The 25,546-nt window shown below is 42.0% G+C and overlaps 1 protein-coding gene across 2 annotated transcripts; it reads left to right on the forward strand.

Annotated features, from left to right (window-relative positions):
* Positions 1-4,237: 4,237 nt before the first annotated feature.
* Positions 4,238-23,551, forward strand: C5H14orf180 (chromosome 5 C14orf180 homolog). Of its 2 annotated transcripts, XM_062577031.1 has the most exons (6): positions 4,238-4,332; positions 11,847-11,947; positions 12,758-12,850; positions 16,155-16,281; positions 18,213-18,239; positions 20,900-23,551. In XM_062577031.1, the coding sequence occupies exons 3-6, from the start codon at positions 12,833-12,835 to the stop codon at positions 21,100-21,102; spliced, it is 375 nt and encodes a 124-aa protein (XP_062433015.1). In that variant the 5' UTR covers positions 4,238-4,332; positions 11,847-11,947; positions 12,758-12,832; the 3' UTR covers positions 21,103-23,551. The 2 variants fall into 2 exon arrangements, with proteins under 2 accessions (XP_062433015.1, XP_062433014.1); XM_062577030.1 differs by lacking the exons at positions 4,238-4,332; positions 11,847-11,947; positions 12,758-12,850 and adding an exon at positions 14,138-14,343.
* Positions 23,552-25,546: the final 1,995 nt, after the last annotated feature.

Below are 25,546 nucleotides of genomic sequence, written 5' to 3' on the forward strand. Positions count from 1 at the left end.
GTAGGCAAGTTTGCACTCTGGAAAATCCTTGTCCTTCCCAGCTCAGCCCAGTAAATTCACCATAAAGAATTCACATTCAACGTAACGTCACCCTGAAGAAGTCCCCTCCTCCCATGTCTTCTGGTGATAGGTATTAAAAAAAAATTCTCTGCCTAAGAATACTTCAGGGGTGGCTCACTGGCCAACTGGAGGTGTTCCCATCAGATCTAGGCCTCTCAGCTCCCTTCATACCAAGTGGAGAGAAACAGGCACTCTTAAGGTGTGTCATCTGCTTCTAAATTAGACCCTTACATTGCAGGGGTGAGGGAACTGCCCCCTAAAAACCCTTGTTTCTGTCCTTTGAACATAACAGGAGTCTGGGGTGACTATTGACATGGAGATATCTACAGGCAGCTAAAATCAGAGAAGTTGAATCCCAGCTTTGCAGTTAGTGAGAGAGACTCCACTCTGTGGGGACAATCCTACAAGGAGTTAAAGTCTAAAGCTCTCCAGCTCCCTGAAAGAGACTGCTTTGGGAATGTTATCTCATCTGTTTTAGAGCTTACAGAATCACAGAATGGTTGAGGTTGGAAGGGACATCTGGAGATCAACTAATTCAACCCCCCTGCTCAAGCAGGGTCACCTAGAGCATGTTAGGCAGCATCACATCCAGGAAGGTTTTGAATATCTGCACAGAAGGAGACTCCACAACCTCTCTGGGCAACCTGTTCCAGTGCTCTCTCACTCTCACAGTAAAGAAATTCCTCCTCATATTCAGATGGAACATCCTGTGTTTCAATTTGTGCCCCTTGCCTCTAGTCCTATCACATGGCACTTTGAAAAGAGTTTGGCCAAATCCCCTTGACACCCCCCCATTTAAGGTATTTGTATACATTGATAAGATCCCCTCTCAGTCTTCTCTTCTCCAGAAGATGTGATGAATTGCTCCCAGGGACTGCTTACATGTCTCCTGTTGACTGTACAAGGAGGCCTAGCTTGTGCTTTCACAGGGCCAGTAAGTTAGGCGAGATGAGTCCCAAATGTACCACCTCACCTGAAGGTGCTATGAAACTGCACCAATAAGAGAATCAAGGGGCTGTGGCTACTCTGTCACACCTTGTTCTGCAAAGCACAGTAAATTGCTCTAAAAAAGGTCAGCAGAATTCTTAGAACAGCTTTGAATATATCTGTCAGTTCAAAGCAGCTTTAGGGTATATTTAGCCTATCATCCCAAAACATAGCAATCCTTGCTTGCCCTGGCAACCCTCTGCTCCTTCCTGTCATGTCAGCCCTTGCTAGGAGGCAGAGATAACATGGACTCTCTAATGCTCAGTGGATGGTTTCTGAAGCAGGAAACATAGGCAAACAACATAAACTAAAGGAAATCAAGCTGTGTTAACTTGTCCTGGGGTCTAGACTGAACCAGCAATTTGTATGGTCAGCCACACCTGCCTGTATGTTCATACAAATCAAGCGCAATGAAATGTTGACAGAAGAGCCAAATGTTGTAAGTCTGCTCCAAACCCAGGGTTTGCACTGTGCGGCTGCTTTCACAACTAGACAGGGTCCGAGGCCTTGGCTGAGCCCTGCTATTTCAAGGAGCCTGGATGATGGAACGTCAAATTAAACTGAAGTGCATCCTTCCCCCAGCTCCCATTTCACCCAGCCCCATCATTTCAGAAGTGAACGGGAGCACAGCCAGTGTAATGTAACATAGATCTAGATATGCGGGAGCCACGGTAATATTCGGACGTAGACTGCATGCCAGACACGCACAGCCAAAATGCCAAACCCCTCGTCTGCTCTGTGTGCTTGCTTTGCGTGGGTGAGGAGCTGGTGTGTGTGACAGATGAGGAGAGCTGTGAAACAGGCAGGTCAGCGCTGTGGTGAGGGTCAGTGCTATTTCCACGGCTGCAAGATGCTCTAATTATAGTGTTGGGAAGGCTGGAAGCTGCCAGATTTGATTCAGCAATAAAGAATCCTCATGTGGCACAGGAGCTAGAAACGAAAAAACACTTGTTGTTTTGTTTTGCTCTTGTTTCCTTAACCAAGTGAGGGACAAAATCTCTGAGGAAGGAAAGACAACTTTAAGGTTAAAATAGAGCCCCAGGAATCTTGAACGAATGTATAATTAGACACTCAGAAAAAAGTCAAGGCAACATCGTGTTTATTGTGCTGGCTCCGTCTCCTGCGCTTTTGGCACTGTGTTTTTTCACTTGCGCTTCAGACAATTGACTGGGCCATTAAACATTCTTCACCAGTATAAACAGAGGACGAAGCTCTGTGGCTCACTCAAGCGCAGTCTTTTGGTGGGTGTTGCTCTTCGAGAGTGTTCAGGCAAGTACATGACTTTATATATATCGAGATACTCCTCTCTGCTACCTTCTCTGTGCTCTGCTCTGCCTTCCTTCAGAACTGTTGCAGGGTTGCTCATCAGATATTAGTGGATTTATAGCAGTATTTCCTTCTTCTTCTCCTTCTTTTTCTTTTTTTTGCTCTGATTAATCCCCACGTAGCTGTGAGCTTCGCAACCCGCAGAAGCCTTTGGTCACAGCAGTGCAGAGCAATCATCTCCCTGGGAGTGCAGCGGGGTGTTTATGAGATGTGGGGTGAGGAATCGGACAACTTCAGCTCTCAGTTCTGCTGCTCACTTGCAAAGGAGCCTTGGGCAAGTCACTTTGCAGCCTGGTGCCTCAGTTTCCCCCTCTGACAGATGGAAAAAGTAGCCCATAGCTATTGTCATAGACTTTGATGAAAACAGCAATCAGATATGAGAAATGAATTTAGTGTTACCACTAATGATGCTAGCAATGGTTTAATGAATCAGCTTCTGAAAATGCTGCCCATTCTTTGCCTGCACCAGCTTTCTCCACGCCTTACTCCTGTAGGGTCTCTAATTGCATTAGAGAGCCTTGTGTTCCTGCAACATGCCTCTGCTTGTCCTGTACTTCAGCCACCTTTCTTCCAACTATCTCCTTCAGAAACTCAGTGGAGCATGTTACCTTCTTTTCTTCTTTTTCCCCGAAGATCCCCACTTTACATACTTGCTCTTGTTTTAAGCTTAGACAGCCTTGCACATTCCCTCCTCCCCTCTCTCATGTCCTCTCCAGGGGCAGGGTATTGCCCGGTGGTTACAGCCAGCTAAAAGTTCAGCTGTGCAGAACAGCTGGCTAGATCACCAGCACGTCAAATGTCAGGTAAATCAGACAGTGATTTGTGCTGGCTATTCCTCCTTGGGAGAGAGGGTGCTTACTCTCATTTTTTCTGTTGTTGTCCAAGTACTTACATTAGACATCAAGATGATTTCTTTCTTGCATCTGAGAGAGAGGAAGTAGCTAGGAACCAGTATCTGGTGTAATGCCAGAGCAATGGAGCAGTATCCAGGACACACTGTGATCTATTTACTGTATCACTATTCCTCAAGCAGGGATCCATCACCAAAATTCAGATACCCTGTAAACAATACGTTGTAAAAACATCTAAATTCATATACATTGATACCCTTTAATTTTATCCAGGATTGTGTTTAATCAAATCTAAGCCAAATTTATCCTAAACAACAGTAATAGTAGCAAATATTGAACCGGAGAGGAACTCAGTCCATTTTCTCTGCCTTGCAGACTTATGATTTATGCAAACTGCAAAACTGCTGAAGCAAACACAAGTACAAGAGAGGGTACAAATGCACAGCAATCCTCTCTGAGAGGTGACCATGCTGGCTGTAATGCTCTATTCCAGTCTATTTACAAATTATTAAACATATTGACTGCAGCTTCATATTTTGAAATCAAGAAGACATAGAATCCATTTTTATTGCTTTATTAACCTTTTTTATTTAACCTGGTAATAAAACTACTCAACTGTGTGGTGAAATCTCGATTAAAATTTGCCTTAGCTCCAGGAGCCACACAGATAAATGTGCTAGTAGTTATCTAAGTTGGTTTCCTGGTAAAAGCTTTGCTCTGCTATCAGATTCTGTTATGTGGCACATAGATTCCTGCTTTACAGCCAGCATCATTTCAGGAGGTAGTTTGAAAGCTTTCGGGCTCTTCCAATGATTGCTTTGCTTTTCTTTCATAGCAATTACAGTCCTTTCATTTAATTTCAATGGAAACTTTAGTGTTTTAGACCTTGCCCATGTAGCTGAATGCTCATCTCTGGATCTTATTTCCAGTCCTCAGGAGGACTGGTTTTGATGACCTAGTCTGATTACAGCATCTTTGACAGCTTTAAAGGAATTTGCTCAGGGGAAGGAGACAGCTGCTGTTCTCATGAAGGATTTATCTGAACAGGCCTCCCAAGCTGGCCATGTCAGTATGAGATGCTGCCTGCACTTTTCATCGTGATCAACAGGTACGTCCAAAAATGGTTTTGTGTTCTTGCGTTACATAGGTCAGTGTAGAGAGAGCCTCTATAATAAAACTGCTTAAACTACTTCTGTCAAAATACTGCAGCTTCTTGGCTTCTTTTCCCTTCTGTAATATAGTCAGTCTCTCTCCAGAAACTGTGGGTCAGATCTTTAGTCTGCTGTAAACCGTCATTACTCCTTCAATTTATATAGTTCCAGGGCAGGAACTGTCTCTTTACTGATGTCTGTAGGTGTTATACTGCCCTGGTCTTAAACAAGACAAATGAAAACTAGCATATTATTTATGATCAATAATAATCATTGTTAGGAGCTGATATTATTAACAGGTGGTGCAATAAAATGTATTAATGAGTTTTGGGGGATTGAATCGGTATAAACGTAATACAACAACTTGCTCCTTTAGATCTTATTTTGCCATTAATGCTAAAAAAAAAAAAGGTTAATAACATTTCAGACCCACAGCAACCAACTTTGTGAAGGAAGAAGATCTAAGCCACTTACACTGTGTGGAGCAGGAAAAGTCTATGTTACCAGCCAAGTGTCATTCCCAACCCCAAGAACTGACCTCCATTTTATTCCTATAAAGTACCTAGAGTGAACAGGCCATCATTCAGATAGGAATGTTTTGTAATAAATGATCTTGGCAATTTTCTGAAATTAGAAATTATTAATCATATATGCATCCTACAGGAGCTGCTTGACTTTTCAGAGCAAAGGAATCAAAGATTTCAGACAGAAGGGGTTTGGCTGCCCTTTTAGGGTTACACACTCCTAAGGTCAGAACTACTGTTATATATACCATTGGGCAGAATCAAGATATGAGGTAATTCTTCCACAAGACATCTCCAGCACTGTTTTTGTGCAAAGTGACCCCTGTGTAAGCAGGTGGCCCAGAGAACTGAGGACTGCTTGGTACACTGGAGTGCTAGTTTCTTGCCTCCAGGGCTGCCCCCCAAATCTGAGTCCAGATCAACAAGTAAAGATGACATAAACCACCAGTTCCATCTGCTCCAAATCTCCCCCTTTCTCTTCCTCTGTCACACTTAAATAAGTTGCACATTCCTAGAAAAAAGGAAATGGAGTCATTTTGCTGTTGTGCAAGTAGTTGATTTCCATTCAGTGAACCCAAAGGAACTGAAGGGGTGCTCTCTGAAATGGCAGTGGGGAGCACAGAAAAGGTCTTGTCTCACAGCCATTCAAACCCACATGACTGTTGGCCTGGTGCTTACCTGATCCTCTTCTCCAGCACTGATGCTGGTTCACACACAGTCTCTGTCTTCCCAGATCCTTCTGAGAGACATGACAGAGTAGCGGCTCAAGGAGCCACCTTCTTCCTGTGAATCAGTCTAAGGAAACTCTCTCATGTTCTGTTCTCAGATGCACTTTACACCCATACTTTTGCCAAAGGACACATATTACACCCAATGAAATCTTGCAGGCTTCAGCAAGTGTGTCCTTCTCCACATGCTCACCTGAAACAGATGTGCCTCATTTTGCTCACCCACCATCCCCCGGTAGTGGACTGCAATCAGATCTGCAGCATTTGCTGCCACCATAGCAAATGCCAGGCAAAAAGTCTCCCAGTATAGCTTGATGAATCTTGGCCAGAAGAGCAGATGAGGAGTAGGCAGGCTACTGGGCTTAGAAACAGGAACCAGGTGTCTTTGTGCAGCAACTGGTATATGTGGGAGAAATTCATTTAAAGAGAAGAAAATGTGAGGCAGATACTTTGCTCATGTGTTGCAAGCATAGAGTGTATTATTCAGAAGATTATGCTGTAAGTAAGCGCCAAAAGACTGGAAATTCACCAGTCATAATAAGCTAGTGATAGCAGACAAGCCAGTGGAAATGGGACAGATGAAAGTACTTGGCCATTTGGCAGCAGCCAGCAAAACTATAGCTCAAGAGAGCAGAGTGTCAACCTCACAGTCAAATTGTGCCCTGCACATTAAAATGACTTTAACCAGAGGGAAATAAATTATTGTGCTAGTCAGAGAAGACACTTGATATCTTGCTTTGGGATCAAAAGTTCTTTGCCCCAGTCTTCATGTTTTGCATGACTTCACTTGACTGAAGAGCAAGTTCTGGTATTACACATGCACAGCAAATTTCCACTGACTGCAATGTATTTGCATGGGTATAAGAGGAAGACAGATTGACCCAAAGTGCCCTAACAAATAAATTTTGCTTTTTTAATAAAGATCTATTAGTCTCATAGATTACAAAAGCAGAGGTCAAATCCTGCCTGGTTTCTGCATGCAAAACACTTCAGTGGAGACAACATCCGTGGTTATGAAGGGTCAGGCCTCCTTTCATGTTCTTTTAGAGATTTTGCACATAAAAGATTTTTAGGGAAAATATATCTCATTCAAACAGACAGCGACTTTCCTGGAAAGCAGTCTTATAGTATCTCATGCTAATATCCTGGAAAGCAGTCTTATAGTATCTCATGCTAATAGCTTCTTGTTTGGACTTGACAGATACGTCTGTTGAGGAAGTTGACAATTTCCTAGCTTCAGCACTATGCATGCAGCAAGCGTCAAAGCTCGACAAAAACAGAAGTGTCACAGAAAGGTGTTTTAAATCTAGTCTGAGTGTTACTGAGCTGGAATCACAGAGACAGGAGAAGTCTTATTCTGGAAGGAAGAGTTGTTTCATCACCTTTCCGTCACCTTTATCTTGGGGACAGAATGAACCTTTTTTGGTCCAGTGTGGTACAACAGGAATCAATTTGGTTGATAAAACGAGAGCTCAATTCCAATCCTCCTGCCTTCAGACACCATGAATTCACCATCTGTCTCACCTGTGCAACGGCTTACTCCTTGCTGTTGCATTTGTCTATCTTTAAAAGGAAAGGTGATATAATTTCCGTTGTTTCACTAAAGAGACTGATTGAAAGGCTCAGATGAGAGGATGAAAAGTATGCTGATGAAGATTTCCCACATCAGGAAAAGCTGATTTATTGAAACAGAAATGATTGCCACAAGTATATAATTTAGGCTAAAAGGTTTCTTGGTCTTGGACTAAATTTCTGATAAAAATGAAAGAGAGAAAAGGCAAAAAGATGAGAGAGAGCCAATACTGTCACAAGGTAGCTAATGTTAACTTGTTAAGGTCACTGGGAGGGACATCCCATTTTAAAGATCTAATCCAAATCTGTCAGGGATCAAAATCTGTCAGGGATCATGTTTTCACATTCTCCAGTAAAAACCTGTCCTAGTCTCAGCTCTTCCTACATAAGACGTAGACCTTCTTGGAGGGAGTAGGTCCCTCTGACACTCCTGCAGAAATGTCAACGGGTCCAACGATGCTCTGCTTTGGAACAAAAACACAGCTCAAACACAGCAAAAACACATCTTTGCACATTTGGTTGTGCAAAACAGAGCTGTCTTTCTGCGTAACTTACCTGCACATCCTGATGTCCGGAAGTGTTCTTTGATGTGCTGCCTGCATTTTCCTATTTTTAATTTCCTCATCTCTGTTAAAACTGAGAGTTAATTGAATATAGGCTCCAGAAGCACTTGGTCATTTTTGAAAATTGTACGGATTACTCTTTGTTAAAATTACTTATTCTGCTTTGAAAACACCAGCCTCCAAGGGTTGGAGAGGTGGAGGAGAAAGACTCACATGCTAATTACAAGAAATTAAATCCAGAAAAAATATCCTCCTTAGTGGACGTTAATATAATTAAGATTAGTGTAAAATGACTACCAAAGACACAAGGATTTGCCATTTGCTTTCATTTTCTTCCTCCACTATCATCCTCCAAGCTATTTCCAATTCGTGTGGCTCACGAATTTGGACTTTTCTCGGGCTTCCATCTGTCCTTCTCTACAGTTTTCCGTTCTTCTTTCATGTCACTAATCTAATCTAATCCCCCTCCAAGGTGACACTGCAAATGGATCTCAAGAGCATTTGCATCACTGCCTTCAAATCATCTTTATGCAACAATACTTATTTCGAGATGGTTTACAATTCCCTTGGCTTCTTCCTTTCTCACTGCCTTGCAAAGCTTAGGTCCCATTTGCTGCCCTTCTCAGGATCAATCTGGGTATTAATGGCTACCAATTTTCTCAAATCCATTAAGTGTCCCACTGAAGTCAACAGGAGCCTTTTGATATCTACACGATTTAGGCGAGACTACTAATCCCCATTTTAGACTATATCCTGCATTTATCCTAGCCTGAATTCTCAGGCCAAAATTCACTTGGGGAAATTGGTAATCATTAAAAAAAGCACCAATCAACACAACATGGAACACAAAGTGGATGCTGCTATAATGCAATTCCTAAGATAATTCTGTTCTTGATTTTTTATTGGTTTTTATTATGCTTTTTTGCCTCCTCTTTTATTTTATGTCAGCTCAGCCATCCACCTTCTGGCAGTTGTTTCAGTCTTCTCATTCATCTCATGATGAATCTCATCTCAACAACAGTCCAGGATGCTTTAGGGAGAGGACCTATTACCACTCCTTTTAGTTCCTAAAATATGAAGACAGGGTGATAAAAGGTCTTTCAGAATCACCATACTCACTTCAGCTCCATCCATCTCCTGCCTTCAGCTCAACAGGATTGACTGATGTGGAAAGAGCAAGCCAACAGTAGATATTAGCATTTGGTTACTTGGTAACTCTTCCTTAATCAATATATGCCTTACATTTTAGATCCCAGTGGTAGGATGAACAGAATGGAGGAGAAAACCTCATATGGAATAAACCTAACGGTTTATGAGACATTTCCAAAATAAAAATGTATGTTGGATGACAAATAATAGCTTGACTGTAATCTCAGGAGTCTAATTATGAAATGGATGCGGAAACATTCTGTAACTGTTTAGAAAGTTCACTTCAGCAGCACAGAAATTCTCTCTATATTTACTATATATCATCATGAGTTCTCTCAGGTTATGTGTAATATCTATCCAGAAAGACGTGTGAATAAGAGAGGTAATTTTAAAAAGTGGAGACAGATCCATGCCTGTTATAAGTCATTGGATTCATGCTAGAGATGAGTTGAAACCAGGTTCTTCAAGAGAGTTAAATCTTTTCTAGGCAGTCCCAACAGAGCAGGAATCACTCTGCCCTGCACCAGGGATGTTCTCATCACAACACAAAATCCTACTACATATTTTGCTTGGTGTTTGCGTCTTTGTATTAAAGAAAAGTACAAACCCCTGCATGCTGCGAATTCAAAACTGCTGCCACAGAGCCAGGAAGAGAATCATGACTCAGAAGTGCCTGCCACATCCAGAAATAAAGCCTGGGCTCTGTCCTCAGAAATAAATCTTACTGTGTTGAATCAGATGGCTGCATGTGATATTACCATGCCTAATTTAACATTTGCCAACAGCGGCAATCCAAGCCTGCAGTGCATGAATGAATGGTTCCAGGTCTGCGTACCTGCATCGAAACAGAGCCTGTACGTCTATGCGATCATGAAAGCTTCCAAAGACGACTGGTAACACGTCAAAGGGAAAGTGAGGGGCTCTCAGGGAGGATAACTTTGTGATTCCTTCATGGAGCACCATAGCAAGAGTAGATTTGTGTTTTGTGCTGAGCACACTGTCATTCCCTGTTGGCAAACAGATCTGGATACAGCAGGTCTCTAAGCATCACAGGAATTAAGGAAAATATGGAAAGGAAGACTGATTGCTTTCAGTGTAGTTGGCTACCCCGAAGTATCAAGTGTTACCAAACTACCTGACTACTCACTGCTTTGCCTCCATCATGCTTTGCTGTTGATATTTTTTCCAACTCCATAAAAATGCCTCCATTTGGGAACAAGCATCAGAAGAGAGATTAACCCTGACCATTCTATTATGGAATACACATGCAAATGCACAATCCAAAGGACAGATTTCTGTCCTAAAGATGGAATTTATATAGTGTTTTCCTTTCTGGAAGGTCTGAGGAGGACAAATGGTGCTGTATGGTGTCTCACAGGTGCTCTCCATCTTTCAACAGCAAATCTGTTTCTTCAGAGGCAAAAAAAAGAAGGTGGCACATGTTTAATTATGCTGTGTGGAGCAGTTCTCCTTTTTATTTCCTGATGTATTGCCTGACTGGTGGAAAATCACTCTTGGCAAACACAAAACTTACCTTGCTGCCAAAAGGTGCATCTCTAAATTATTAATCAAGAGCACAGAGAACCACGAAAGGTGGAATATTGAACAAAGGCTCAGCTGACACTCTGGAAGTTGAGGAAGATACGGAAGACTCCCTTTTAATTTATTTATTCCTTTTCTGTTCTGTTATCCTGATATGCTGCTTCCAGTTACCACTGCACCCTGAACTGTATGGTATTACGTGATTTTGTTTTCAGATTGTTGGAGATAAAGTTACTTCATTATTAATATATATGCGCTGTGCATATCCATAAATATTGTATATATACGTGTGTGTAAACCTACTGGAAGTGTTAATAGTTAAGATAAACTAAGTCCATTATCGCAATGAGTGACTATTTCTATGACCCTATTTGCAATAAAACCAGATTCAATGATATGAGAAAATTGCTAGGTTTCGAAATAATTGAACCAGGCCAGATGAATCCCCACAAAGGCATCATTTACAAAGTACTTTGCTTGTCTAAAATATTTATTCCTGCAGAAGGAAATGGAAAAAGAGTTCATATGGTTACACAGCTATCCTCTGAGCATAAAATTGTTTTATCATGTTATATTTATTTCCTAGACATCTTCCATGAGAGTATTGCAGGAAAATACTGGCTATGCAGTTAGTTCCTTTGTGTGGACTGTTCGTATTTATTCACTGGGAAGTCAATCATGTTTTGTTCAGGCTTGTTTTGTTTTTCTGCTGAGCAACCACTTAAGCAACTCTTTTCATGCAAAAACGTATTTGCACATACAATGTAAATGTACCATTCAATGTCAGTACTGCACAGATATTTGAGGTATCTTTGCTTTTTCTGCTATGTAACATAGGAAGTAGCAGCAGAGTTCACCCTCAAAAGATTGGCTTTCCTGATTAAGGCTGCAACGGTCATGCTTAAGGACTCCATCAGTAGTTACAGATATTTTTATTTTGTTTTATATTGGAAGCCTGGATAGATTTTTACTATTAAATGCTTCCAGCAAAAAGCTTCCAAGCAATCTACAGACAAAGAATTATTCCCAGCAATTATCCACTGAATAAATCTGAATAATGAATATGCTCACAGAAGTCACTATCTATTTGTGAGCAATTAACCAAAAGAAATAGAGGTGACATTCATAAGCTAAATAATTCATTTATGAATTTTTTGTCCAGCTTTAGTTCTGACACATGTTGCATGAAATTAGATCAAAGCTTAGATGAAAAATTACTTTAAATAGGAGAGTAATATTAAAGAAAATTCTTCCAGCTTCCAAAGCACATTATCCCAATGTTGTATCAATCACTCATTACAAGTGATTTAAAAGACTACTGAAGTTATTCTCCTGGAATCTTTCACTTCATGCATTAAGCTGTGTTTTATTCCTATCATATTTCCAATTTTAGGTTGTTAAACTGCAATCAAAAGCACTTAGCAGGAATGGATCTGTCCCTGTTATGAGGTTTGAACTTCTGACACCTTTATCCACTGGAACTTGAGAGCCCAGGTAACTACGAATTATTCAAGCATTTACAACTGTTTCTATCAATTTAACGAGTCTGCAATGGAAAAAATTATGATAATGACACTATTAAATGATCATTCCTAGGATTTAAGTAGCAAGCTTGCATGAAAACATATAAACTGCCCTACAATTTTTCAATCAAATAAACAGAAAAAGTGTGTACCTTTAAGAGTAATCTCTAGAACCTAAAAGAATTGATATTCTAGCACCCAAAATGACAAATATTGTCTCCACACTTTCATTTCTTGTAAACCAAAAAAAAACCCCAAAATTTCTTTCTCTTTTTAAAGAAAATCTCAATAATTTCTGACAAATTGCTTAGAGAAACTATGAACCTTGCCTTAAAACCAGAGTCAGTGAAAAAGACAGGAACTCACATTTCTTATTCAAGTCTAAGGATTCGCAAGATCTCTGCAACTTTCTGCAGGAAAGTCTAAAGGAGGCTACAGAAGACCTTTTTATGTGCCTTGATGAATTACACTAGTAAAAATGAATGATAATTTCACCTAGAGAAAGTGAAGGATAGGTGAACTCTAGATTTTGACTTCCTTCTTTCCACCTCTACCAGTTTCACTGGCCAAAGTAGACTAGTAAATACCTTCTTATAATAATTAGTAGCAAGTGATTATTAAAGGGGAACAAGAGTAAAAGCTGGCAGCCATGGTTTAGAAGATTTTGTCACATTTCTGCCTAGGATCTGCTGTGTTTTGCACACAGTATTAAAGAATGATATTTCCGTACCAAAAGCTCAGTTCAGGTATTCCTAAAATAACTGCTGTGAAACGCTTGCAGGATGCATCGGGGAGTTTTACAAGCCCTGCAGCTGTGAGCTGCTTGCAGCATGAGGAAAAGCCCTCCATCACCCCAATGCACAGGCAAGAGAAGGTAAGGTGAATCTCTCCAGATGGCTTTTAGATATGGTTCATTTAGTAGAGAGCTCCAGGCCAGCAAAATGTGTCCCCCTCCATAGAGACACTACTTTCACTGCTGCAAAGGGAACGGCTAGAAGACCACAGCCCCATGAAGCACTGCAGTCTTGCTGCAAAGGCTGAGCTGCTGGAGGCAGCAAGGCACCAGGAGGCTGCTGGTCCCACGACTGCTGGGGGGGCTCCATGCTGCCCTGGCCCACTTGTGCTTTCCAGGGCAGGACCCCAACCTTTCCCAGCTACTCCCCAAACTCCTGAAGGGAAGATTAAAAGAGTGCAGAGAGCAGATATGTTTTGCCTCTGGTTTCTGGTGCCACCGCAACCATCTCGCCTCCCTTGCTCCACTGGGTTGGTGAGAAACTAGGATGTCAGTCTGAATGGCCCAAGACCCTGCGCAGGTGTAACACTGAAGGACATTGAAGTCTATCCTCCCCCTTCACAGGAAGGCTGCCCTTGTGAAAGGAGCAAACACAAGGTCCTGCCACGGGAGACTCCATCCAGTCACATGGAAAGTAACACAGATCTGCAGCAGTTTAGACATATCACAGCGAATAAATAGCTCCAGGAAAAGAAAAACAGAAAAAGCTCAAGCTTGTGCTTGTACAGACAGTAAACCACCATATTTCAGCAATCATGGCAGGTATTTTTGATTGGAAATTGTATACTTAATGATGACCAGCCTTCAGCATTTGACAAGGAGTTGTTAAAGCCTCTTGAACAGTCAATCATCTCTCTTGCCTATCAATAATCTTATTATAATATCCATAGAAATGTCTAATGTTAAAATCCCACTTTATTACTGTAATAATGGATCTAATTTGTAAAACATATAAAGTGAAGCCATAACTGTACTGAAGGGAGATATATGCGATCCTACTGCATCTATATCATTTCCTGATGGCTTTTGCCCTCAAAAACTTCAGCACAAGGAGGATTAAAAGCAATGCTATTTTTAAGATTTTTGAAATTGGAATAGTTTCTGGAAATAAAATCAAAATGATTATGGAACTGCAACAATTATTAGAAAAAGAACAGCCTTGACTTTACATTTATATATATAAATCCATAGGTGTTTTTCTGTGATTTGCTCTGTTCAGCCCCCTTCCAGTTGCCAGGAAAGCCCTACTTTCCAGCTGCGTATCTAGTTTTATCACTATATGCTATTTTTGGCTACTGAGTACATTTCAAGTAACGTCATCCTTCCCAAGCCAACAGTGGTATGAAGGGTGGAAACTCGTCTTTCCACTCCTCTCTGTCATTTGCTTCTGCTTCTGCCGGCTCTGTGGCACTGCCAGGGGGGTGTACAGACGCTTTTCCCAGGTCCTTCCCGTTTCCTTGAGCAAGTTGCTTTCCAACTGAAGCTTCATGTAGGAGGCTTCATGTTGGCATCCAGAGTACATGTCCCAAATATGTCCAGCCCCACCTTCTGATTCTAGCACAGAGGAGCTCCCGGTAAGTAATTTCTTGATGGGTGATAGAGTTGTCCTGTCCAATGCCTAGAGCTTTTCACGAGAGCGTTGTTTTAAGGGCATATGATTTCCTGACTAATGCTTTGGTAGATTTCCAGCTCTTGCCACAGTATGTTAACACTGGGTTTCTGTCTGAGGGGAAAATGCATCATTTTGTTTTGACATTGCGTAGCTTTGATTTTCATGTTGTTAAGCCTGGTAAATATTCCAAATACCACTTCATTCTTAAGGTCTTCCCTGGCTATATACTACCCAGCCAGCTAATTTTCAACATTTTTCCCTTCTGATGTGATGGTGCTGTTAGGTGTTTGGTAAAGGTTATACGGACAAGAACAGCTACAAATCCCTTCAGATATAAAGTCTGGTTTCCTTCTCTGTGCCACTGCACCAGACCTCCCAGCAAAATCTCTAACCACTGCTGGTCTGAGCTGGGTTTCTTCCGTTCTATCTCCCTGAAGTTGTTTCACTTTACACAGAATAATTAAATATTCATCGGACCAGAAAGTATGTGTATGTGCATGGCTATAGCAGAGTGCTTAGGGCACTCACCTGGCAGATGAGAGACCCTGTTCCCAGTGCCTGCTCTAATGAATAATTAAGTATTTCGTATTAAGTATTCATTGAAGCAAGGACAGGAGCAGACCTCTCCCAACACCAATGAGCACTGAAACACCAGGCTGTAAAGTCTTTCGCTTATTCTTTGGCCCAAAGAATATTTAATTTTCCCTTGCTAAACAAGGTGGTTTCATTGGGATTCCTTATTCTCACTTCTGCCTCACAACTCTGTTGATGAGGCTGTGTACATAGGAGAGGTGGGTTCATATTCCCTTGGACTCAGAAAGTAAGTTGAATCCAGGTCCCAAATCTTGAATAGGTCTTCTAACTCCTGAGCTGCTAGATGAAAAGCACAGAGCTCAACCATATTGCCCCCAGACTGCAAAACTGAGGTGGTATCAGTGCTTCTCTGACCTGGGCTCAGAAAAGTGCTCTCTTAAGTGATAAGTTAGGCCAAAATTTGACTCTAAATCTCTCAGGAGCAGGTATCAAATCTGAAGACACTCTTCACTCCATGGCAGGTCCTACTGGCTATGTTAGATGGCTTCCTGCTGAATGGGCCAGCTGCTGTAGATGCCATTTTTAAGCATATAATTCTCTCACGAATCATGTAAGAAGCCCAGGCATCTGACTGAAAATTGCATTGGCAGGCTGGATCTGCCCGGCAATGTCCCCACTAACTCCCCTTCCGGATCCAGCTGGTAATGATACCTCTTCCACAGTCAGTGTGTGGCGAGCAATCCAATTCCATAAACAAAGACTGAGTGTTGCTTGCAAGCAAAAATCAAACCAGCAACATAATTAGGATATCAAAGTGCAAATGAATTACCTTCTCTCATCCATCATAATAGTGTCCAAACATAAGACTGCTGCGTAGTCTCAGCTGTTGAAATGATAACACCATCACTTAGGATGGGGCTGCTTAGCTCAGTCTGTTGAGCAGCCACATTCAGTAACCGTTCACTCCAATTTAAAGGAATCCTTTCTGAACACCTTTCTGCCCTTACTTTAACAAACCATTTTCCTGAGAAAGTAGCTTTAAAGTACTAAAGTGCTATGAAAATATTGCCTTGCTGTCAATATTACAGTGATTTGACTCTAAGTATAACAACAGGTGCTGTTTCATATCATGACTTTTGAGGGTCATGGTAAAAATATAGCTACAAAAGTTCAAAACTTTACCTAGATCCATCACTTCTGTTTGAATGGCAACATTTTGTGTTTTGATCAACTCCTTAGACAGATGATAGTAGCTGTCCTCCTTCGATACTGAGGAAAAGGCCACCTGTGGACCAAGCTGTGGGGGAAAAGCGAAAAGTAGAGAGAAGAGTTCGATTTCGTGAGCCAGAAGAAGTCATTGAACATGGTATGTTCAAACTACTATGCCTTCTGGCACGACCTTTCTAGTTCCTAACATTCAGTCTCTGTGTCCTCATTAGTCTCCCCCTCTGCAATACAATTTGTTTCCTTGTGCTCAGTGCAGATCAGAAGGGCAGGAGGGACAGACGCCTTTTGTGCCTTGCTTTGCAGAAGTACTTCTGAGCCTCTTGCCTACCTGCCCTGGGAAAGCAGAAGGTCCTCGATCAAGTTAGATCAGCCCCAGGGCTGTTCTAACTGTGACCTCCCGGATCAGCCCTTGCAGGGAACATTGCAGCACCATGGGTTTGGCTGAGCTCTCCTGTTGCATCCTTCTTTGCCCCAAATCTACTTCAGAGCTCAGCTTTCATTCAGACCATATTTAAATGTGCTCATGTCATTCTGGGTATCTGGGATTTAATACCAGTGGAGGGAGCTGGCCCTTTCTTATTTCATGTTTCTGAACAGTATGCCAATTAGCAAAACACGAAAGGAATGCCTGAGCTTAGCTGGCCCACTGGGGTTAAAAGCAACCAAGTTATAACCATTTCTGTCAATGACAGCACACAAGGAATAAAATAGCTAACATAACCTCTGGTCTCTAATGCATGAGCCACAATAAGCAGTTTGCAAGCAGGTCAACTGGGAGTGACCTTAAGCAGAAGTCTAGCACAAAGGATATAATTTGCACTTCTGCACATGGCTATGTTCAATTCATAACCTAATAAGGACTATCATGGTATTCTGACTTTCACAAACTGGCAAAACTTAGGAAAAATGTACTTTTTGCTAGGGAACTAGCACTGTATGTTTTTGATATGTCAGTCGATAAAAATACAGGTGACAGAACGGTACAATTGCTATGTCAGCCCATGTTCAGGCTACTGCTTCAGCTTGGCACCTGCCACAATGTCCATATACAGACCTTGCATTGGTTTTGCAATACTCTGTTTCTGATGCCTTCTAATGCAGCAGTGAAATATTCCTTGATAAGCAGCCTGAGTTCTTCAGTCAAAACTAAATTCACAGAGGGGAGGAAACTCAAAACTCTTGCAGGCTCCTTTGACTGGTCAAGAGCAGGATTTTGATGGACTGCTGTATGTCCTTCAGCTCACTGCCAGAGTCTGCAGGTAGATCAACATCAGTAACTCTGCTGTCAGTACAGCTCAGGGGGGACATGCAGTGTCATCTCCCACGGATGCTGACTTCAGCACAAGTTACGCTCAAATCACACTGAACTACATGGAGGGAGAAGACATGGACACAGTTTGTTCCATTAAGACACGAAAAATGTCCAAATCTATAATTAATATTTTTATTACAAACAGCCTGTGATTTAGACGACTTACTGTTTGTCCATACAGCAGTATTAATATAGAGACTGGTAAGGGGAAGGTTGCTGGCACTACTGAAATTTTTCCATTCCCTGGACTTTTCATCCTGGATTGCATCTGGGCTCCAGTTGCCAAGTAGAGGCAGTTCCAGGACATTGTTGGATGAAGGTTGTATCTTACAGTGGGGTTTGTTTTTTAAACATAATTCTTGTCTCAGCCTCCTGGTCTATCTCACTTCCCTTCTAGAAAGTATTCCGAATAAAAAGTGCTTTTTTTGAGAGAGAGAAAGTTAGCCAATTCCTTATCTCCCTAAAACAGAAATAATCTCATTAGTCTCATATTAGAAATAGTCTCTGAAATCCCTGATACAGCAATTGTTCCTCACTTTCCTAAAGTGCACCTACGTGCATGTTTGCATGGAGTGGGTAAATCCTCATCTACCATAAGCCTCTGCAGCCAAAAACAAGGTGAGAAGTCGTCCGGTGTCTGTAAGGCAATAGGCAATTTCAGAGATATCACCCAGCCGCCAAGTCTGCTTGCTTTCCTATTTATCTGCCACAAGAAGGTTTTTCCAGGCATGTGATAACATTTTCATTCTCTTTTCTAGCTATTTCCTGCTGTGACTATGTAGTAGGTAAGCTGAAGTTTTACTTTATGACTATGAGTCATCCACGACACTAACCTGAGGTTGCTTTGTGGCTGCAGGGATGCACTGTGCAAATATACCCTTTAAATATGAAGCATTTCATACTGTCACTGGTGGCTGCTTTTTCTTTTTTGGCACGTGAAGCACAAGGTATTGATGAGGTCTGGTAGGGTATATTAAATACAACATCTAGTAAGACAAATAGTAGAAACAAAAATTAAATCCCTGAAGCTAATTTAAATTTAAAGACAATTAATATTTTTATGGCATCAAAATAGGTACAGATTTTTCACTAAGATATGGAGAGAAAGCACCCCAAGTGAAACAGTAGTGCTTCCTGCTGACTTTCATGTGTGGGGAAAAGACATTTCATTTGTATGCTGGCAGCAGGGTAGAAATAATAAAAATAATGTGTTTCTTCTTTTTGTTTGCGAGGATATTTGAGGCCAACCAGCCTCACAGACCCTCAAGGAAATGTGTTTATGGATATTATTACTATGATGATCATTTCCAGAGGCCACAGCCAACCTCCAGGCCCTACTATATGCAGTGCAGTAAGAGGGAAGGGATACATAAATATGTGTATACACACAGAGAGAGAGACATAGTTAGCTTTACCACTAATGACTTGCCTCAGGCAACAGCAAAAATGCATAGCCAAGGTAGGAACTAAGCAAAAATCTGTATCTCAGTCCAGAGCCTTTCCCACAAATGAGGTGTCCTCTTCTTAGTCCAGGCACTTGGCTAGGACTGATTGTCCTGTTCTAGCGAACAACTTAACCAGCAAAATTAATCCTTGAATTTGTATTTGTGATATAGAAAAGATCACAATTGCATTTCAGATTGCCCAGAAATTTCACATGGAAAATAATGTCCACGAGATGGAAAAAGTTACAAGCACTTCATAGAAAAGGGCTGATGTTGAAAGCTGGTCAGCATTCACAGAAAACCGGCCCTACTGTAAGACAGGCTCATCAGGCAGGCTCTGCCTTTGAAAGGCAGGCAGGCACACAGCTGAGGACCACAAGCCGCGTCCTGTGATCTGGGAGATCACAAAGGGGGAATTTCTATTTCCAAATCGCAAATCTTTGCAAAAGCAAAACGCGGTAAGTGATTCCCTGGCTAAGTACCTTCTTATAAACCATTCATAGAATAATTCCAAATAAACAAATTTATAAAAAAATGAAGTCTGCTCATGGATAATTTGCAGAGAGAAGGGCTTAAATTCAAATGAATAAATTATTTGCTGCAAATAATTCACTCAGCTCTATTATGGGACATTGATTTGGTTTCTGGTTAGCTCTAAAATGACTGCCTATTAACATTCTACCTTTTCCCCATACACTTTTTGATACATTATTATGCGTTTCTTGCTTGGTTTTATGACTTCTACCTTCTTCTCTGTACATCTGTATGACAGTTTAATTGACTGCTGTGTATTGCAGGGCTGGTAATAGCAGCTAATTTAAATATGTTACAGCTAATGTTGACCCTTTACCCATAATAATCCACACCACATTTTTATCTTCTTATTGATTATGTGCATATAGGAGGAAAATAGCTGCATGCTATGGATTTTTATTTGAGTACGAATTTGGTTATATACTGAGCATTTAGCGCACAAAGTGTGCCACCAAATAATACTGATGGTGCCACGACCACGCAGTCGAGCGGCGAGCCCGTGGCTCGGGGTGCAGCCTGTGGGGCAGCGCGGGTCCCGGGGGAGGCCCCGCCGCCTCGGCAGCGGGGAGAGCTGCTGCCCTGCCTCCCTCTCGCAGGACCTTGCCCTCTGAGACCGAGCGGGGCTGTGCGGAGGGCATCAGCGTTTTCCCACCATGGAAGCAGTCTGCAGGTAGCCCCAAATTGCTCGGGTTAACCGAGACATTAGGGGAGGTTTTAAAGTAGCCAAATCTCTGTCAGAGTCGCTCCTTAGAGCTGCATAGATGTCGGAGAGCTAAACATAGCCCATTGATTTCCATGCTTGTACTATGCCTGACCCAGGGCACTTTAAACATCCTTGAATTATATTTTAACAGGCCAGAAAAAAATGTTTACAATGCTCTCCTGCTTAAGAGCAAGTGCTGAGGACTTTCCAGTGTAATTAGCACACCTAGCGCTTAGAGAGAGGTTAAACCTGCCAGGGCTTTCTAAATACACCTCTCGGTTAATAGATTCTCACCTCAGTTCTTGCTGTAATTAGCAGGGGGCCCGAACAAGCTGAGTTATCAGGGAAAAAGACAGAAATCTGTATCTCTCTTTATGGAGCATTTGTGAGCATTAAAGAATTAGACGTGGTTGCTTAATATCCTCCTAGTATTTAACCCAATGTTTAGCTTAAATGTATAAAAAGTAATTGCTGGAAGGAAATTTGAGATTATGCATTAGCTATGGTAATCCTGTTCTTATTGTATATAATTAAACTCCTGTAACGCTCCATTAGATAAGATCTTTTATACTCACTACCCTGCGTCGGGAGGTGTGACTCACTATCACTTAACTGATGCCTGCAGAAGTTTTCACAACCAGAGCACTGTGTATCCTGCTGTTCCCAGAAAAGCGGGACAAAGACATCAGCAGGGGAGCAAACCTGGGAAATGCTTAAGATGACATTAAAATAATGCTGCTTTCTTTTTCCTCCCCCCTTTCAGTACCTGACAGGTCATCATCTGGATTGCCTGTGTTCCTGTGGCTCTCACTTTGTGCCGTGCTGATCCTGGCTGTGAGTCTCTACTACACCAGCATGAGGCAAGATTTCAAGGTCCTGGAAGAATTTCAATCTCGACTTGTTATCTTCTTTCTTCAGATAAGACACGTTGCTCAGAAATGCTGGACTTGGTTTACAAGGCAGTAACAATAGTCTCTGACTGCAACAGCTTGACAAACATCTCCAAGCACTGCTAACCAGCACACGGTCACAAAAAGCTCCTGATTCACTCCAGCCATATGCCAGGGAAGGCGTGAGCAGCCACCTTGAAGAACAGTAAAACCAGCTCTGTCGTGCACTTCTCAGAGCCATTTGTTCTCCTTTCTCATTACCGTGTGGCCACAGTGGCAACTAGAGGTCTCACCAAACTTGGGCTTCATCATCTTGGACAGTGAACAAGCATCTTAGCTGTGTCCCCTAAAGAGGTTACAAATCGTAGATCTGAGCAGCAGAAGCAGATAGAGAAAATTCATTGATATGTGCAGGCAGTGGCAAGCTCTGAAAATAGGTCTCTGGAGTCTTAGATCACGGCATTAACTATCAAACCATTGTTCTCCTCAAGTCTCCCAAGGGCAGTTCTGCAAAGGTTAAAATAAACCTGAACTATTGCACAAAAACTACTTTTGTGATCAAAGGTTGGCAAGTTTGCTGTATTTCTACACCTGTAAAATGATTGTTAGTAAAATCCTGGCAAGTGGCTTTCTTCTTTCCCTTCATGCATTTTCGCCTCCATAGGCAAAAACTGTTACTTAATATTTCAATTGACTCTCAGGTGTGAAAAAGAGCATGAAAACTCATTTAAACAGTAAATAGTGTATTTACCTAGTATTATGCACAACAGCCTTGAATCCCAGGTTAATTATCAAATCAGTAGTTTAATCCTCTGTGTTTGATTCAGCCCATAAACCCCATGAGCTGAGCTTACAAGGTTTATGACAGCACTTGCATTCAGACAGAGATTATGCATTTACGCCTGTGTGTTCAAGACCTTATATAATGGTGGTACAGACTGTTTATGAAGATGTGGGGGATACAGCCCTACCATACCTCTGTTATCAGACCATAGTGTGCACCTCTCCAAAGGGCATCATTTTAATTAATGGAGCTCATGCAGGGAGTGTAGAACTTCTCTCATCTGAGAGGAGAGCAAGCACATGCGAGCTTATGAACAGCAGCTTTCTCATGTTTATTTTCTTCCTTGACAAAAATATCATCAGCAGCAACTTGAAAAATATGATTATCTTCAAGTGACATCAAAGTAAGGCATATGATGCATGTTTGGTTTTATTCAGTATAAGAACAATGTCAGAATCTGTAAAAGCTGAAGAAAACGAGAGAAAACACTGCAAAGAAGATTGAATTGATGTTTGCAAGACCATGTCTTGAACTCCCCTGCCATAGCTGCTAACCAAAAAGATGTATATCTGGTGCCTTATTTTTAACTGACTTTAACAAAAGAGAGGGCAACATTTCTCTGCCACAGCAATCTTCTCCCAAGCAACCTCAGACTTAAACTAGGCAATGGATGAAAAAGGAACAAAATATGCAGCCTGGACTCAAGATGAAGGTGGGCGCAAGCTGACTGAAAATGAATCCAAAAAGTTGCAGTGTCAGAGACAAAAAGAAATCACTGCAGGGGCTATTCTCATGCTCATCCTGAGACATCAAAGGCCCACAGCAACTGCATATGATGAGCTGCCAGTTTGGGAACCAGAGGTTGCTGCAGGAGGCATTTAGCTCAGTGGCTCTTTGCCTAAACCCATCATGTACCCAAAGTTTCCAGGGTAAGTTCCACGATTACTTCCCTCCCCTCTGCCCCCATCTCAGCTCTGCTTTTTAGATAATAAAGAAGAAAGGTTTTAAACTTGTGTATTGGTCATTCTCTGATGGAAAAGCTGAGAATGATGTATTCATGGGGCAAGTGGGTCACTGAAACCTTTGTTTTAATTTTTTTAATGTTTATGACCTTTTTAACGTGTATGCTTTTAACCCTTTGGCAAGTCAGTGGGCTTCTTTTTTTAGATCTGTACTAACATGTTTGTAGCGACCACATTCAAAACAGGAGCCTGTGTTTGAAGTGATAGTGCACTCCCTGAAACTCACTGCATATCATAACAAGTAAGCAAAGTAAGGGTTGAAAGGAAATGAGATCTCCTTTTAGGGCTCTGAAGGAAGATGAGGGTATAGCCTGAAATCCAAGGCGAAGGCTCACCTTCCTGCACTGCTCACCAAGAGACAGACCCTGGGACCACCTCTCCCCAGGCCTGATTTAAACAGAAAATGGCCCCATCCACCTTGCTGGGGTCGTGGTTTATCAGTGTGAGTGAGGCACACTCTGAGAATGGCTATTGCATCAGGGCTGTCAGGGAAATTAAACAGGAACAACTATTCCTGGCTTCTGCCCAGGCTCTGATTGGGACATTGGCAAAAGCAGCACTTGAGTTGTCTGCTGAGTTTAAGCCATGGCCTTGTAAGGTCTCCTGGGTCAGGACTGTTTGCTGCAGTCAGTCAGATACATGGCAGATTGCACAAAGTCGAAACAAATTCAATTCAAAGCATGACCAGAATGTTTGAAATAAATAAAAGCTTAATCCTATCCTCATGAGAGTGGTGGTATTTTGCAGATGAAGAAACTGAAGCTGAGAAAAACCTATGTATATGGGTGAATGAAGCAAGTCAATAACAAGGCTGGGAATAGGACCAAAACTATTGATTCCTGATCTACATTTAATTGCTGGAGCACATCTAATCATGGACTTTATTTTCTCCTCACATTGGAACTCATGCCATATCCATCCATTCTCCTTCTTACACATACACACACACACACACACACCCCTCTCAGCCCTTTTTTCCATTCTGCCCCTTCTTTCTATTCTTTTTCCATCACCAGATCTTTTTCCATTGCTGTGAGCGGGACAGGATTTCTCCTTACTCTTGTTCAATGCTGTTTTTCTGTGGGTGACTCCTTTGAGAGTCCATGTGGGAGAGCTAGGAGAAGCTCTAAAATTACATTAAATTGGCCATGCTGGGCAATATTTACTTTATTGGCCAAGCTAGGCAATATTTCCCTTCAGTATAACTCCAGAGAATTGCCCATAAAGAGGAAAAAGGGAAACGGAGTATATAATTTATTACAAATGGTCAGGATGCTCACATGCATTTAATCTAGTGCCAGGGTAGTGTAACTCTTTAAAAACCAGGATACCTGAAGACAACCAGCTCTGAGTAATTATTTAATCTGTCTTGGAAATGGTAGGATTATGCTTCAAAGGACAGAAAGAGGAGTAGTGTAGGACAGGACTCCTGCAGCATTTTTTGAAGCAGACAGCGGATAGGTGGGCTTCCCGGGAGCAGTGTGTCTGGGGTGGCCAGTGTCAAAGGGCCAGAAGACAACAGAAAGAGGTCTATGCACGTAAATGGGCTAGTGAGAGGGCCTAAGGGTGCAAGGGTAGAAGTGCTACCTAATATCCCTTATGCAGTGGGTATTAAATTCAGGCACAATAGAAACCAGCAGACCACAACAGCATGGGATACTTGCTATCTGACAGCGTGCAGCACATTCCTGCAGCAGGAATGGAAGGCAGCTGCCAACACCCTCTTCAGGGAGGCTCACCACATCAACAGCACCGGCAGGCGTATTCACACCCCTACAGTGGGAGGGGATAGAAAAGACCACAGTGAGACAACACTAGATTTTTCTGTATTAATCTTTTAACGTACCTAGCATTAGTGCTGGCAACAAACAATGCCAAACGCTTCTGCTTCTAGTCTTTCTTCCTTGTTTTGTCTCTCCCATCTGGCTAGCCTGGAAGCAAGCTAATGGAGCAGAAGCAGCCCATAGCTGCAGTTTTAATTGTCATTTCTACCTTTTGCCACTTGGAAGCAAGTACAAAAGCTGAAGCATGTGACTAGAAAAAGAATATTACCAGATTCCCTCAAGGAATAACTCAGAAATCACTAAGATAATAGGTTGCTTCTTATTAATTCCCTGCTCCAGGATAGCTTGGCTCACCCATAAGGGGAAAGGTTGGTGCTACAAAAAGAAAAGTTGCTAGTTGGCATTTGGAAAATGAACTTTCCCATGCAGCCCATAGTACCCCTCTGCACTGGGTAATAAGCTGTTTCACAGCTGCATATTGACATTGCGGCACCTTCTACTTGTCTGCTACAGTATTAGGACTCACCACTGGAAGATGGTTCCCAAAGGACTCAGGCAGATGAAGATGGTTGTTGCTATCCTTGGCCATGCAAGCTATGGCATGAGGAGGCTCCTGTTAAATCTGTCCAGCATACATGTGACCTCAGCAGTGCTGAGAGGGAGGTTCTCCTCCGTGACACGAGTCCTGACAGGGGATCAAGTCAAAGTCCAGAGGGTCTGCATCACTAGGAGCATTCCACAATGTATCTGCAATGCATTAACTACACAAGTCATGGTTCTGAAGAGGACAAAAAATAGACAGCAGTAGGACCAAATGGGGAATGAATACAAAGAACCAAGGTACCACTGCTGACTTTGGGGGCTTTTTCTGCTTGCATTGTAACAATTTCAACTGGCTTTGAAAAGATAGGCACAGAAATATTGAATTTT

This window comes from Rhea pennata, chromosome 5, assembly GCF_028389875.1.
Source record: "Rhea pennata isolate bPtePen1 chromosome 5, bPtePen1.pri, whole genome shotgun sequence".
NCBI classification, from domain to species: Eukaryota; Metazoa; Chordata; class Aves; order Rheiformes; family Rheidae; genus Rhea; species Rhea pennata.